Source organism: Petaurus breviceps, unplaced genomic scaffold (assembly GCF_028583685.1).
Source record: "Petaurus breviceps papuanus isolate PSGF00001 unplaced genomic scaffold, PetGlider_PUasm1.0 140, whole genome shotgun sequence".
NCBI lineage: Eukaryota > Metazoa > Chordata > Mammalia > Diprotodontia > Petauridae > Petaurus > Petaurus breviceps.
The window spans coordinates 47,066,244-47,083,444 of NW_027185698.1; the positions used below are offsets into that span (position 1 = coordinate 47,066,244).

A 17,201-nucleotide genomic window follows, 5' to 3' on the forward strand; every position below is an offset into this window, starting at 1 on the left:
AAGACTTACATGAACTGATGCAAAGTGAAGTGAGCAGAATCATCAGAACACTATACATGGTAACAGCAACATTGTGCAATGATCAACTATGAATGACAGGTATTTTCAGCAATACAATGATCCAAGACAATTTTTTTTTTTACTTTTGGAGGGCAATTGGGGTTAAGTAACTCGCCCAAGGTTACACGGCTAGTTTTTTTGTGTGTGGGGTGTTAAGTGACTGAGGCCAGAACCAAACTCGGGTCCTCCTGACTCTGGGGCTGGCGCTTTACTCACTGCGCCACCTAGCCGCCCTAATCCAAAACAATTTCAAAGGACTCATGATGAAAAATGTTATCCAAATAAAGAGAAAGAACTGATGGAGTCTGAATGCATATGGAAGCATACTGTTTCCACTTCATTTTCTTTTGGTCTGTTTTTTCTTTCACAACATAAGTAATATGTAAATATGTTTTATATAAATGCATATTATATATATAAAACCTATATTAAATTGCTTACATCTTAGGGAAGAAGGAGGTAAGGTAAGGAAAGAGATAATTTGGAATTCAAAATTAAAAAAAAGAATGTTAAAATTTATCTTTACATATAACTGGAAAAATAAAATACTACCAAAATAGTTGAGAAAACTGAAAAAAAAAAGAGATTACATAAAGTTAGAATGGCTTCACCAGCAACATGTCATACCAAGGTATTCTAATTTCCTTTGGGGAGGGATGAAAGCTAGGGTGACTAGACTGGCAGATCAAGACAGTGCCATAGCTATAAGATGCCTGGATTTCAGTAAAGCATTTGACAAAATCTCTTGGGTATCCTTATAAAGGAGATCAAGAGATGGGTCCTAAATGATAAAAACTGTTATGTGAATTTGCACTTGGTTGAATGACCAAACACCAAAATGATCATTAATGGACCCATGATGTCTACCTAAAGGGAGATGGTCAGTACTATTCTATGGGGATTTGTTACTTGCCCTCTCTTATTCAATGCTTTTGTCGATAGCTGTTGATGAATGGGACACTTGTCATAGATGGAAGGCTTAAAAACTTACACATAACATGAAACTGCCAAGGATAATTAATATATTAGATGACAGCTGGATTCCAAAATGATCCTACATGTAGATCAATAGGCCAAGTCTATGAAATCAAAACATTTCAAGGATAAATGTAAAGTCTTACACATGGTTCAAAAAGTCAACTGCACAAGCTTACAGTTTTTAATGTGGAGAAAAACAAGATTTTGAGAGTTCTGCAAGTTTAATGTAATACAAAAGTTCCAAGAGAGCACCCCCAAAAAGCTAATGAATTAGCAGTTAGGGAAGCTCAGTAGCGCCATGGGTAGAATGTTGAGCCTAGAGTGAGATCTGAGTTCAAGTCTAGCCACAGACACTTCCTAGCTATGTGACTTTGGCCAAGTTACTTAACTACTGTTTGATTCATTTTCCTCATCTATAAGGTGGGAAAAATAATAGCACTTGCCTCCCAGGGTGGTTGTCAATATCAAATGAAATATTAATTGCAGCAAAATGCCTAGCACATGGTAAGTGCTATGTAAATGTTAGTTATCATATTATTATTAATAGCAGATCATAGCATCCATAACAAGGGAAATGTAGTCTCTCCTGTTCCCTAATTACTCCCAACAGGAGTATTCTATTGTGTTTTGAATGCCACATATTAGGAAGGCCATTTTGAAGTGAAAGGCATCTCTAGGGAAAGGCAGCCAGGATGGTGAATAGACTATAGACTGTACCAATGGTGTCAAACTCAAATAGAAACAAATCCTTGCTGGCTTCACATTGACTTAGAAAACCACAAATTAATATTATCTATGTTGCATTGTGTTTGTATTTATTTTGTCTAACATTTCTCAATTACATTTTAATCTGGTTAGAAGCCCAAATTTGACAACTCTGGAATATACCATGAAAGGTTTTGTTGAAGGAATTGTGAATCTTTGCCCAGAGAAGAGTCTGGAGGAAGGCATGATGGACCTCATGAAGTAGCAATTAATGAAACCAAGTCAACCCAGAGGATGATTAGTGGAACACCCCTTGAGGTCTGTCCTTGGTCCTGTGCTTTTCAACTTTGTAATTATGGATGAAAGCATAGAAGTTGTGATTATCAAACATGTTTAGATAACACAAAACTGGGAGAAATTTAGTTGTTAGTTGTTTTTTTTTAACATGGGCTCAAAAAACCAACTTTATGAGTATAGTCTGGGGGAGGATTAGAACAATTCCTATGAAAAAGCACTGGGAGTTTTAATGGACTGCAGGCTTTCAATGAGTAAGCAGTGTGTCATAGCGGCCTGAGAAGGTAATGGGAATTTTGGCAGCATTGAGACATAGCATCCAGAACAAAGGTGGTGATCATTCTGCTGTCTTCTGCCCTGGCCAGACCACATCTGGGGGATTGTTTTCTCTTCTGAGGGCCACATTTTAGGGAGAGTTTTAACAATTTGGGACACATCCAAAGGAGGATTGATTGAAGAAAGGAGTGTTTGATTGTAGAAAGAGATTTAAGGGAGATGTTAGAATCATAGGATCATAGATTTGTTCTAGAGGGTCTTTAGAGGCCATCTGGTCCAACCCTCTGCTTTTACAAGTAAGGAAACTGAGTCCCTCAAAAGTTAAGTGACTTGCCCAGGATCACACAGGTAGTAAGTGAAGAGGCAAGATTTGAAGCCAAGATATGAAGTATCACTGAGGGCATACAAAAAAGGAACAATGGGGGGAAACTGGTGGTTTAGGGATTTTGCCAGGAATATAAAAAAAAATAATTAGAGCTGTGCAAAAATGATGTGGACTTTTAAAAAAGATCTTTCCATCACCTGAGGTCTTTAAGTGGAGCCTGACCATCTACTGGGTATGTTGTAAAGAGAATTCATGGTTTGGGTAGGAGTAGTTGAACTCAATCCCTTCTGAGCTCCCTATCTACATTGTGGCTGTAATTTTAAGATATTTCCAAGGGGGGTGAGCAGGGTCTTTTGAAATAAAAGGGAAGCTCATCTCCAGATTAGCTTAGAGGTGGTCCTTCCTGAAGGTAAAAGGAAGGTCTCAAAGCCATCCCTTTAGAAGTGTTCCCCTACTTTTCTATGCCCCTTAAAGGGGTAGCCATTCAGGATTTAAACCGAAAGGGAACACTTTATAGTGGCATAAACCACCTCTATTTAGGAATGAGTAATCTGTCCCCCATCCCAGAGGGTCTCAGTTTTCTCTTCAGAGCTCATCTTGCATGAAAGATGGAGAAGAGCTAGGGTCCCTTTCATTTTCCCATTGGCTCTCTAAAGTGTTTGGTGCTTCACCACTGGCTGTGTTTGTGATCCTTTTCTGCTTAGTTCATCAAACCCTCCTTTGCCCAGTGCTGTCCCTTCTTGGCATTTTCCTAGTTGTGCTGGAAAAAAAATGATGCTTCATTTGACTGGAAGACAGACATAGTTATAGTATCAAAGGTCAGTTTTCAGGTCTGGAAGGATAATCCCCAAAGGATGGTGCCCCTGGGCTTGGCAAGGCATGCTCTCCCCACCCTAGCTTCATCACTCAAGGGCATGGAATAGGCCCTAATAACATCTCCAGTATGGTGTAATGCACACATACACACACACACACACACACACACAGCCCTAGGCAACTTGTTCAAAGAGATTTTACTCAGGATGCTGCTCAAGTGAAAAAAAAAAAAGGAAGACTGGAGGATGTCTTCTCCACTTCTACAAGGGGTTAGGTGGGTTCTGATATGAGTTCTGATATGAAAGTAGAGCATAAAAGGGAGTGGGTGGAGGGGGCAGGAGAGAAAGCATGAGAGGAGTGCTTAATAAATCTTAAATGAATGAGTGAATGAAGGAAAAGAGAGGGAAAAATTAAGAAGGAAGGAAGGAGAGAGAAGAGGGAAGAGAGAGACAGACACAGAGAAAGACAGAGAGAAAGCAGAAGGGGAAAAGGCATGAAGTAAGGAAAAAAGGAAAATAAAGCAAAGCAAACAATGGGAGGAAGGGGGGAGAAAAAGCATAGTGTATTATGCATAGTAGGTATCTTTAAAATATGGAATGAAATAACTTACACACAGTAGGTATTTAATGAATGTTCATTACATTGAATGGAGAGAGGAAAGAAAGAAAAAAGATAGAAAAAAGTGAGAGAAAGAAAGAGAAAGAAAAGCGAACAAAAGAAAGGGACAAAGAAAGAGAGGAGATAGCAGGGGAGAAAGGGAGGGGAGGAGTGATCTCAAGGAATGTTTGGAAGAGGCATCATTTTATAGCCATAAACTTTGGAGGGCAGCTGGTCGGCACTCCCCCCAGCCTGGTCGGGGCCAGGAGGTGGGCGGCGTCATCCTCTCCCCCAGAACTCGGAACCTCTTAGCAGCAGAGCCGAATTCCCGGCGCTGGCGCAACAAAACTTGAGCTGTGGGTAAGATTTCCCTCCCCCCCCCACCCCCCATGCTTTGTCCATTCAGCAAGGGGAGGGGGTGTGTGTGAAAGGAGGGATACTGGGGGGGAGGGGGGAAAAAGGGAGGGAGGTTCTAACCCGCCCTTGGCCCCATCGGCCCCTAGGGGGCCTTGGCCGGAGCCAGAAGGTCCGAGTCCAGCAGCTTTGGAGGGCGTCGAACAGGAAGGTCTAAAGGTGACCCTTCCTCGTTGGCCAGAGGGGGCCCCTGCTCAGGCATAAATAGGCTGCTTGGGCTGCCGGGCTCACAGACGGCCGCCGAGCAGTGAGTGCCGTCCTCTGCCAGCCCTCTGCCAGCCTGCACAGGTGCCCACAGCCCCCGGCCTGCCACCCCTGCTCCTGCCTGCAGCTATCCTGAGTGAGTACTGGCCCCCGCCCCCGCCCTATGCACCCCAATCTACAGGTTTTAGTTTCTTAGTCTATTAAGAAAAATATTCATCGGTTCTGCAACTTCTTGTGCCAGAGTGAGAGCAGCTCTCCCCAGAACGTGCTGCTAGCGGGTCCTCCAGGTTCGTGCCCCAGAACAGTCCCGAGCCCCTCCTGAAGTACACCTGTAATTCCCTTAGCTAAACCCCTCTGGCAGCAACCAGAAGTTTGAGGACATCGATTTGAAATTCATCACAATGTTGGCACAGAACCATTCTTTAAAAGAATAAATACAACACTGATGTTCCCCACAGAAACATTTGCCGGTCTAATTAATTCCAGATGTGAGTCTAATAGGATTGGAGAAGAAAACCAGGACTAGATTTCTCCAGATGCCCGATCACAAGGAATAAAGGGAAGGGCATTGGGGTTTTCCATTGGAGATGCCCATCTGGAGGCTGGAGCCAGCCTGGCGGTGGGTGGGGAAATGGGATACTGTACAGGGAGAAGGAAGCCTGGTAATGTGTTCAGGCCCCCCTCCTTCCACACCCAAGTATTTTATGTGTAGTTCCCTGTTCATAAAGGATAGCAGAAAGCAGTCCTTGTCACCAGGTTGTCCCCTGCCTCTCTGTGTCTCTGATGATCTGTCATGCCAATCAGGGTATATCCCCCTTTTCCACATTCAGGAAAATGGAAAATTTGATGCGAGTCTGCCGCTTCTGTAGAGCTGTGGGGACCCTTCTCCTGACAGCTCTGAGTTGGAGCAGCTGCTTGCCTGTGGGGGAAGAGGCCATTTGCACAGCCCCAGGTCTGGGAAGGTACACTCTCTCCTTCACTGGGAAATGGAGCCAGACAACCTTCCCCAAGCAGTACCCTCTCTTCAGACCCCCGGCACAGTGGTCTTCTTTAATAGGTAAGTAGAGGCAGCTTGGTAGAGCTAAAAGACATTGGACTTCATGTCAGAAGGCAATGGGGAAATGGAAAGCTTTGGAGTTGGAAGATGGGGAATTTGAGTCCAAGCTCTACCACTTACTAACTGGGAAACCTTGAACAAGTTGTAACTCCCCTCAGAGGCTCAACTTCCTCTTTTTTTCAAGTGGTCTCCAAGGTCCTTCGTTTTCAATTCTAAGACAACTGGTCTTGTAGTCAGGAAGATTTGAGTTGAATTCCTATCTGTCATACACACAGCTACATGACCTTGGACAAGATGCTTGCTTGATTTCTCAATTATCCCCACCCCCCAACTACCTAAGACAATAGTTTGCATTTTGGTAGAGGGTGTTTTCTCACAAGGAGCTCCCTTTACTTAAGAAATCACAAATCCTCCCAAGACCCCCAAAGTCCCCCCAAACTTCAGTGCTTAGCATAGGAGTCTGAACATAGTAGGTGTTTAATAAATGTTTCAAAATTTAAAAAAAGACCCTCACATTTACACTGTTTTAGTTTCCAAAGCACTCTACATACCTTATCTCATTTGATCCCCACAGAAATTCTGTGAAGCAAATAGTGTAAATATTATTGTTCCCCTAAAAGCCTAAAGCCTAGAGAGGGAAATTAAATTATCCAAGTTCACATAGCTAGTCAGTGGCAGAGCCAGAGTCCACACCAGGCTCCTTTGACTTCAAATCTAGGAAGGACCCTTTTCACTCTACCAGTTATGATTTTTACAGCACAGAAATAATGGCTAATTATGCCCCCTAATAATGTTCTACTCATTGGCTCCAGAGATCTGATTCTGTACCAACAATGCCAGGAGGATGTGTCTGGAGGGAGAGCCCTTGGCCAAGTTTAGCTGTAGGGACCAGAATTCAAACTTATGTCAGCTAGAAAAATATTTAAGCTCTTCCTTCTTCCCCTCCCACCAAATGGAGATGTCTAGAGCTGTTGGGTAAACAAGGTCAGGCTGGGGAAGTCTAAGCCAAAAAAACAAATGGGACCATCTTGGAAACTCAAGGGTTTCCCAAGCCTGGCCAAGCTCTAGCTTTCAGGATCCAAGACATTCAGAGAACACTCACTTGAAACTTTGTTTACTTTGCATACCTTGTTTGATTTGACTCTCACTGGCTCTGTGGAATAGATACTATTATCGTTCTAAGGCCCGGGGAGGATGTGAACTGCTGGGGATCACCCAGAAAATACTCAGGGTCCCTGGATAAGGCACCCTTATCCATTTCTTATCCATATCCTTATCATCATTTCTGCCACTAAGACCTGTCTACCCACCACACTGCCTGGCCTCTCTAATGTCCCTCTGGCTAATATCTGCCCCCGACAGGTTCAACACACAGCTCTGACTATAGCATGTGGAAGAAGGATGAGTATGTCAGCAATGGGGTTCGAGATTTTGCTGAAAAGGGTGAAGCATGGGAACTGATGAAGGAAATTGAGGCGGCTGGTGAGAAAATTCAGAGTGTGCACAGTGTTTTCTCAGCATCAGCAATTCCCAGTGGCACAGGACAGACCTCCACTCAGTTAGAGGCTCATTCAAGGCATTCACTAGTAAGTGAATTTTCAATGTCTTTCAGGAGCATCTTTGTCCTCATTTATTTTCCAATAAAGGGAAGATATCACAGAAACAGTGTCCTGCCACAGAAAGGTCACTATCAGGCAATGGGGTATAAAGAAAGGAGTTGAAGTCTCAAGACCTGGGTTCAGATTCCAGCTTGGAAACTCACTAATCTATACGACCAACTGAGCCTCCCTCAACTTTCTTATCTGTAAAATGGGGATAACAGGGGCATAGAATCATTAAATTAGAGCTGGAAGAGACCTTAAAGACCATCAGGGCCTTTAAGATGCAGAAATGGAGGCACAGAAAAGTCAGGTGACCTGCCCAGGGTCACACAGCTAGTAAGTGTCTGAGACAGGGTGTGAACCCAGGTCTTCCTGACTCTGTATCCAGTGCTCTATTCACTGTACTACTTACAGAGTAAGAAAAGCACAATAGAAAGGGAATTTACTATGATGATGATGATGATTACTATGCTAACTATTAACACTGATTGGAAAAGACTGACTGGAACATGCGTTAAGCATTTGTACCAGTATAGAAGGAGCATTACCTGGGCATGTGGGTGAGCCATTCAAGGAGGAGGAAAGGATATTACCATGGCCTGTAGATAGGCAGGCTACTTCCGTGGTGACTTTGGGTTTTTTTGGCTGTTTGCAATGTAAGGGTGAGACCTGGGCAGCCTCTGGGGCTCAGGAAGGGAGGGCCTGCCTAGGTCTTCAGCAAGTGCTCCTGGATGTGATCCTGTCTCTTTCTATCTCCTCCAGGATGCTGACTGGCAGGGAGCCCTTCAAAGGTGCACTTCTAGGGATCTTGTGAATTGTAACTTGGCACCTCCCTAAGCCTTAGGGGATAGTTCCCAGTATAGTGAGTATGCATGCTCAGGCATGCTCCAGGTAGAATTCTACCTCCCCCTTACCCCCTCGTGTCTCCTTGGGCTCTCCAGGTCCACCCACGCTCTCTGTTGTAGGTGTAGAATTCCCTGGACAAGGCAAGTTCCAACCAGTATAGGTTACTGAGGTAGGTGAGTCTATGTTAATGAAGCCACTCAGAGGCTGCCCCCTGTTGGACGATGCTTCTGATTAATCAATCAACAAGTTTTTAGTATTTGCAAGGCTCTGTAGATACAAATACAAAGAATGAAAAAAATCCCTACTCACAAAAATCTTACATTCTAACAGAGGAGACAACAAGAACATGTATAAATATATGCAGCATAAGAATAATATGGTGAAAAAATACAAATATATGGAAAAGAAGGTAAATGCAAAGATACTTGGGAGTGAGAGTTCTGCAGTTGGGAGGGTCTGGAAACACTGTATGCAAAAGATGGTGCTTGAGTTGCATCTTAAAGGAAGAGTGGGACTCTTCGAGGAAGAGGGGAAGAGGGAGAGCATTCCAGGCGTGAGGACTAGCCAGTGCAAGAGTATGCAGACAGGAGATGGGTCTGTATGTGAGGAAGAAAGAGAGAGTCAATTCTGACTGGATTACAGAGTGCAGGAAGGGGAGTGATTTTCAATGAAGTTGGAAAGATACGATTGCAGCCTGGTTGTGAAGGGCTTTAAAAACTAACAGAAGAATTCCTATTTTATCTTCGAGGCAATAGGAAGTCACTGAAGGTAGATGAGGAGGGGACTTGCATGCGAGATCAAAATGATTTCAGCAGCAGAGTGGGGGATGAGCTGGAGTGGTTTCAGAGACTCTCCTGCATCATCCACAGCTATTTTAAGCATCATTGGCAGAACTCTGCCAGAGCTTCTCCTCCATTCCCTGGTGAAAGTGCCAACTTTGTCCTATACAGAAGTCCTTGGTAGTTACTGTGGGGGGGTGGGGTGGGGGGGGAAGTCACCCTGCAGATGCTGAGTGCAGCTCACCCTGCTCTCTAGCCAGGGTTTCTAGGAAAGTCACAGACTCCTCAGCAGGGGGCTAATTCTAGCTCCTCTTCCCTTGACAGGTGTCATTTTTAGTGCGGATTGTCCCCAGCCCTGACTGGTTTGTGGGAGTAGATAGTATCAATCTCTGTGAAGGAAACCGATGGAAAGAACAAGTCACCTTGGACCTTTTCCCCTACGATGCTGGGACAGACAGTGGCTTCACATTCTCCTCCCCCAACTTTGCTACCATCCCCCAGGACACGGTGACAGAGGTAAGGAGCATTGGAATCAGAGAGGCCATTAGGGCCCAGAACTGGCTTTCTGTCAAAGCACTTGAGGGAGAGTGGGTGCAGGATGGGACCCCAGACTTCTCTCAAGCACACAGACACTATCTGGGGTCACCTTACTCCACTATCTGAAAACTGTCTAGACCAGACTGCCTAGATAAAGCTTTGAGAAACCCCACTAGATAAGAACTGACAGGCCGAGCAAATTGCCTAGTTAACTTGGCCTAAGCTTGCACTGTTACAGGGAATCTGCTTATTTAGGCTATATCCCTGAATCCAGTGGAGAATTTAAGCTGGGAGGAGAAATGTGGTTTTTGGCCTCTGGTCTATGTTGGCTGCCTGGGCGAGCCTGCTGTTGGGGTTCCCTAGCTATCTGACCATGGTATCAGAGACCTCTCTGGAGGCTGAACAAATGCTTGCTTTGCTCAAATTCCAGATCACATCGTCATCTCCCAGCCATCCTGCAAACTCCTTCTTTTACCCTAAGCTGAAATCTCTGCCTCCCATTGCCCGAGTGACCATGGTGAGAATCAAAAAGAGGCAAAGGGTCTTCGTCCCCACTCCCCCTGCCGTGGTCCGCATGGGGAACGAAATTGAGGATTCCCTTTCAGGTAAGCATTCTGGCTTCTCCACTTGGGTATGTGCTCTCTGGGCTGGTGGGGTAACCCCAAAGCAAAGGAAAGCCAGTGACCCAATTGGAAGTGAATTTAGCTGCAGCAGCTGTATGGAATGGTGCCACTGAGGAGGAGCAGCTTCCTTTCCCCTGGCTCCGGCTGGAGGCTTTGGGAGAGAATGAGATAATGTAGGGGAAAGTGGTTGGAAAAGCAGATACAAATGGGAAGAATTTGGTGGGTTTGGCTTTATTGCCTTTGAGCGATGACCTAGTATAGTGGACAGAGGGCTGGTCTTGGAGTCTGGAAGACCTGGCTTTGGTGCACATTAGCTATGTGACCCTGGGCAAGCTGTGGAACCTCCCCTCTAAGACAGGGGTTCTGTGAGTTTGAGTTAAATGGTTTTTATAACTAGACTTCAATCTAATTAGTTTGTAATCTTATGTGCTTTATTTTATACATTTAAAAACATTATTCTGAGAAGGTATCCTCAGACTTTCCAAGGGGTCCATGACACAAAAAGAGGTTGAGAACAATTCTTTAAATTATAGATGAGCTGCCAATCTGCATTAGTGGAGGGAGCATTCACACCCGGATGTCCCTACACCAATGAAATCATAGGTATCTGGTAAAAAAAGTTAATTTTAAGTAGAATAAGTCTTCTTGTGAACTAGAAGGGGCCTTCAGGACTAACTGGGTCAGAGGAGGAAACTGATGATCAGAGATGGAAAGGGCCTTGTGATTACATAAGGCATAATTATTCTATAACATTTACCATTTAAAGACTTTCATCCTATAATTATAACTTTAAAAGTAAATAAAAATGGCTACACGAAGAAGTTCAATGAATTTCCCCCCTTCTGCTAAAAACAATCCAGTGCTTAGCCCAAGGCTCTGTACACAGTTGGATTTTAAACATTTGATTAATTAAATTGAAAAATCACACACAATATGATATATGTTTTAGGAATGCAGATTCATACTGATTCATGTTGTGTCAGGGGAGGACAATTAACTAACTTATTTGTTAGGGTTCTACCTCTCCTCTTATTATAAAAATTAATCAAAATGAATTGGGCAGTCTTTTCCTACCCATTAAAGTCTTTCATTCATGAAGACACTGCATTCAATTTTTTCTATCCTTTGTACCATCTGGCCTGGAGGAAAGAGGACTTCAAGTGGGGTGGGGGTGAGAGAGGCTATTGCCTGCCCAGTAGTATCTGAAGGGCTGATCTGGGACACTTGCCTTGCTTAGCTCCAGAGCACAGAGATTTAGTGGAGAGGACATCAGACTTGGAGGCAGAAGACCTTGGCTAGAATCTGGGCAAATCCTTCCTCTTCTGAAGATTCAGTTTTCTCCCCTGTAAAATGAGAGGATTGGTGCTTTCAGTTCTAATTCCTATAAGGGAGGATCAGTGGGTAGAAGCCACAAAGAGGCAGATCTGGACATAATGTAAGGACAAACCATTGTTGTTTGTCCTTCATTTTTGAAGAAGACTAGTGACATCACAGTGACATTAAAAGTAAAAGGAGTGTCCTTGAGAAGAAGAGGGTCAGTTCTCAAGCTCTCGGTCCCTGGAGAGTTTCGAGCGATGGCTGAGTGATCACTTGCTGAGGATGGTGTGGAAGAGTTATACCAACCGGAGGGGGCTGAACCTGGCTGCCTTCCAAGGCCCCTTCAGGCCATCTGATTAGAGACCTACTAGGCCCTCCTCCCACTGCCCACTTCCCTCAAAAAGCCGCAAAATCAAAATGCCCCAAACCTAGTTCTTCAGGTCCTTTAATGAGCTGTACATCATCAACCCTTCATATGTTTACTCTGATGTTAGTCTTTCCACCATGTTGAAAGGCATAGAAAAAGGGAGACAGAGACATGGTGTGGATCATATGATTTGGGACCATTGGTTTGGGACAAACAGATGAATGAATCTTAATGAATAAGGAACTTCTGTAGACCTTGAATTAATATGGATTTAAAACTGTTTCCAGAAGTAAGATGAAAGGTCTTGGTATTGAATCTCAGGACCATAGCAATCAATTAGGCTTTCAACAAGCATTTTCTAGCTTTTCCCTCCCTTCCTAAGCCTGCACTGGGGGTTATCGAGGGAGACAGAGAAGGGCCAAGATCCTAACCCTTATAGTCAGAAGACTTGGATCCGTTCCCCAGGAGGGAGAATATTACAAAGGGCAAGAAGAGATTGACCTGACCTCGGACGTTCCATCCAACTGCAAAATCCTAGGAGTCTAAGTTTCCAGAATTTCCATTGAAGAGAGGCTGTAAGACAGCTACTTATGTTTTGCTCATTGGGAAATTGAAGTACATAGGAGGACAATAGTTAGCTTTACGTTGGGTAACTGAGCCCCCTTCCTGTCCTCTCCCCAGTTACTACCTAGTGTCTATCCAAGCTTCCTACCTTGACTTGGAGAAGAATTGAGTTGCTAAGTGGTTCAGCTTAAAGCCCAATGAATTCTTTTTTTATTTTGGACAAATGAACAAGACATTGAAATGAAAGACTGCAAAGACAGGCTGCTTCAGCCCACAGTGCTCACAGTGGGGCCGAGACCTTCCACCCAAGCTGTGGGACGGGCCTGCCTGCTCCTGATGATCTGGGGATCTGGCTGCTTCCTTTGGAATCCATTAGGGATGAAAATCAAATGTTGCAGTTTTGTCAAAACTGTTGTCAGAGTGTTTGTCATTTTTTGAGCGTTTTCTCACAATAGGAGAGCTTGGCACTTTCTGGCGGAGTAAACAGAGCGCACACGGCGGCGGTGGCGGGGGCCAGGAGCCTTCAGGCTGCCACAGAACGACAGCTCATTTTCAAAAGCAGAAAACAGAAGCTTTTATTTACCAGGCAACATATGGCCTTTATTATAGGAATGTAAAAATCAAATCCTTTGAATTCAATGTCCCTAGGCAGATCGAGTAGCTATGGGAGATGTAGTATCCAAAATGTATTGGTTTGAGGTTAGAAAAATTACACCATCTCAAAACTGAAAGGGACTTTAGAACACTGAATATAAAATGTCAATCAGTCATCTACTGAGAGCTTGCAGTGACCTGGGAGATGCTATATATCCAGTGCCCTGATTTTACAGATGAGAAGCCTGAGGCAGAAAAGTGCAGTAAACAGGAAGTAAGTAATCATAGCTAACATTTCTAGAGCACTTTAAGCTTTGCAAAGTGTTATACAAATATTATCTCATTTGATCATCACAACGACCCTGGCAGGGAAGTATTTATTATGTTATTATTCCCATCTAACAGATGAGGAAACTGAGGCAGACCAAGGTTAGGTGAAATTTGTCAGGGGTCACACAGCCAGGAAGTGTCTGAGTCACAAACTGACCCTCATGTCCTCTCCACTGGCAACAACCCTGTATCCACTATACCACCTAGCTACAGGAGCTAGGATTCAAATCCAGTCCTTTGGATCAAGAGTTAGTGTTCTTTCCACTGGAAGGCCCTGACCTTGGAATATAGAGTGTTAGGGCTGGAATGGACCATAGAACATGGAATGCTCAAGGTAGGAGGGATCTCAGAAAATTGAATGTTGGAGTTGGAAAGGAGCCTTAGAGAGCAGAATGTCCAAACTAGGAGGGGGCTGAGCCTATCAAACATGGAATCTGGAGCTTTAGGACACAGAATATCACCCCACCCCCAAAATTTTTTGAATATAGGACATTTTAGATTTTACAGTTAGAACAACTATCAGATACAATCCAGTCCAATCCCCTTTATAAAGAGAGAAACTGAGGCCCAGGGAAGAATAGAGCCTTGCTCGAGGTCGCACAGTTAAGTAGCAGAACTGAGATTTGAACCTAGGTCCTCTGATTCTAAGTCTAAGATTCTTCCCATTATGCTGTGTCTGTATGTCAAAGCTATGAGTAAAATAACAAAAACAACTTACTAGTCTTGCTTTAAAAAAATAAAGTGACAATCATTCACTGGTTTTACATGGAGGGGAAAGGAGGCAAATATGTCTAATTTTTCTGAAATGCATCTGTTAATATGTCATTGAACTCTAGATGGATCTCTTCTGTGCTTTGTCCATTTCTAGAAACTCCTCTGGACTGTGAAGTCTCCCTGTGGTCTTCCTGGGGTCTATGCACAGGCCCGTGTGGAAAGACAGGCGCCAAGAGCCGCACCCGCTATGTCCATCTACAGCCAGCCAACAATGGGACCCCCTGCCCAGATCTGGAAGAAGAGACTGCGTGTGAGCCTGACAACTGTATCTAAGGAGCATGGCAGACCCAGCTAGCCAAGTGCCCTCCTCCCTCCTGGTTAACCGAGCTGGGCTGCAGGCAGGAGCCGGCAGAGGAGTCAGTCCTGGGGATTTCAGGTGTGGTCTTGGCTTGGCGTGGGACATTATCTATGGAGCGACCCTCTGTTCAGCCTGGGTCACCCATTGTGGGAGATGTTTCTGTTAAATCCCTAAACGTTCATGCAGCTTTCTGATTTGGGATGAGACCCGTAGCCGAATAATCTCTCCCAGGATGGTAGAAGTGCTCACACTACCCTCTAGTGGCTGAATGGGAGATTTCTTTCTAAACGATTAGATTTCATTCTGAAAACTGATTTTTCTGATACACCAAGGAACCAGTATGTTCCCATCCTCCAACGCTGGCCTGCCTACCCCCTCATCTGCCATCTCCCACAATCCCACATCAATAACAAGATTCCAGGAAAACACAACATTGGGAGAAACAACGTGACAAGGGGCTATGGCATGTTCTGTAGGACAACATTGTACTTTAAGAATCCGTGATTTCCTGCACGACGTCAGTCCCTCCACTGAGGCATATTACAACCCCTCCTCCTACATATCTTAATAGATCCTAGGATCACAGATTTAAAGCTTGGAGGAAAACTTTAGAAATCACCTTGTTTAATCCCCTCATTTTACAGATGAAGACAATAAGGCCGGAAAAATTAAGTGACTTGCTCTGAATTACACAGGTACTAAGTGACAGGGTCAGGATTTGACTCCAAATCCTGTGCTCTTGCTATTGACTGCATCACACTGTCTCCCCTACATTTTTATTATTTTGCTTTTTGGAGGGCAATTGGGGTTAAGTGACTTGCCCAAGGTCACACAGCTAGTAAGTGTTAAGTGTCTGAGGCTGGATTTGAACTTGGGTCCTCCTGACTCCAGGGCCAGTGCTCTACTTACTGCACCACCTAGCTGCCCCTCCCCTACATTTTTATATGAGTTACTATGGCCAAAAAAAAGTCCCCTTTCTCCCCCAAGCTGGTCAGTCCTGTGGAGATATACTTCTCCTCACTCGCCTACCCTGGTTTATAGGCATAAGATACACAGACTTCCCCTCAGTTTATACTTTCTAGATTGATAGACCATTTTGGAGTTTTTGCTTTGCTGATAGGGCCTTCCAGGGTTCAAGGCTACCTCTATAAGCCATGGGACATTGGAGGAAGTCTTCAGTGAAGGTTAATGTTGTCCTAATGGTCACTCAATGATTGGCTAATGAATGTCATAATGGTGTCTCTCCAAAGTTGCAGTGAGGTTTGAGTCATGGATTAATAGTGTTGATCAGGGCAATGTTACCTGGATCATGCCTGAGCTAGAATCAGTTCCTCAAGAAAGTTTATTTATATACATTTGAGGCTAATGATGGTCTTGGATTATGATTTTTTTTTACTAATTTATTAGCTTTAAGCAAATCTTTACATGGCCTTTTCATTTTCTTTTAAATTTAGAGAAAAGATACTTCCCAGGAACCATTAGGCCTCAGAGGAGTGGAAATGAGGGAATGCAGGGAACTCATAGGTCAGTGAGACCCTGGGCAAATACTCCCTTTTGTGCCCAGCGTGGAGTAATCCAGCTGTCAACATCTGAAATGTGCTTGTGGCTGGGATCTCATCTGATCCAGCTGGCTTTGATCCTGTGGTTTTGTCAGATGGTCAGCTGAACAGGGGTCAATACAAGGGTCGATGTCAATGGGCAATCTGGAAAGATTCACCTCATTTTTAAAAATGTTACTGATTTCTTTGCACATAAATAAAATTTCTGTGTTTCTTCACAAATGTCCATGAATCAACCTTACTCATGTCTAGAAAAGTCACTAAGTTGGGAGGAGGAACCTCTTACAGAATTTAGAACTAACAAGGAAACAGAAAGTTTATCTTGTCCAATCCCTTCATTTCTAAATTTTATTTTATTATTTTTTTCAATTAACAAGCATTCATTTCATCTCCCTTCTACTTCTTCCCCTCCCCATTTGAAAAAAAAAAAGCAAAAAAGAGTTTTTTTAATGCTGTAATTAATAAATATAGATATAGGTAGATAATAAATATGTAAATATAAATAAACACAGATATAGATAGATAAAGTCAAGCAAAACAAATTTCCCCATTGGGAACTATGTCTTTTTAGAGAGGAGAAAACCAGAGGAATGAAGTGACATCCGAGATTACACAGGAAATGACAGAAGCAGTATTTGAACCCTAGGTTCCCTGACTCCAAATACAACATGCCTCTCACAGAGTTAACTCAAAGTAGCAGAGTAGTTTTAGGATTCTGGGAACATTAATCTACAACTGGAAGAGACTTCAGGGGCTAGCTGTTTAGTCTGACTCCCAGATGAGGAAACTGAGTCCATCTCCTTAAGGGAGATTAAGTGACTTGCTCAGGGTCACACAGATTAAATAAACTACGGAAGCAGAATTGGAATCTGGGACCTCTGCCAGTGTTCTTAGCATGTTCTTTCTGTATTTGTTAAGTATAGCTAGCATTTATATAGCACATTAGGGTTTTCAAAGTGTGTTACATATGTGATCTCATCTATGCTCACTACAACTCTAAGAGATAAGTGCTATTCTTATTCCCATTTTATAAATAAGAAAGCTAAGAATGAGAGGTTAAATGATTTGCCATTGGCCACATGGCTGGTAAAGATCTGAGGCAGGGTTTGAACTCTGGTCTTCCTTTATTCCATAGCTAGTGCTCTATTGCTGTAACCCCATTTAGGGTTTTCCTGGCAAAGCTTGGCCATTTCCTTCTCCAGCTCATTTTGCAGATGAGGAAACTGAGGCAATCAGGGTTAAGTGACTTGCCCAAGGGTCACATAGCTAGTGTCTGAGACTAAATT

The 17,201-nt window shown here is 43.6% G+C and overlaps 1 protein-coding gene across 3 annotated transcripts; it reads left to right on the forward strand.

The window, feature by feature from the left end:
- Positions 1–3,670: 3,670 nt before the first annotated feature.
- On the forward strand, positions 3,671–16,137 carry SPON2 (spondin 2). 3 transcript variants are annotated; one of them, XM_069071588.1, is made up of 7 exons: positions 3,672–4,411; positions 4,555–4,805; positions 5,500–5,726; positions 7,089–7,312; positions 9,277–9,468; positions 9,920–10,094; positions 14,153–16,137. In XM_069071588.1, the coding sequence occupies exons 3-7, from the start codon at positions 5,504–5,506 to the stop codon at positions 14,329–14,331; spliced, it is 993 nt and encodes a 330-aa protein (XP_068927689.1). In that variant the 5' UTR covers positions 3,672–4,411; positions 4,555–4,805; positions 5,500–5,503; the 3' UTR covers positions 14,332–16,137. The 3 variants fall into 3 exon arrangements, with proteins under 3 accessions (XP_068927694.1, XP_068927689.1, XP_068927681.1); XM_069071593.1 differs by lacking the exon at positions 4,555–4,805 and having other exon boundaries at positions 3,671–4,411; XM_069071580.1 differs by lacking the exon at positions 3,672–4,411 and having other exon boundaries at positions 4,463–4,805.
- The last annotated feature ends 1,064 nt before the right edge of the window (positions 16,138–17,201 follow it).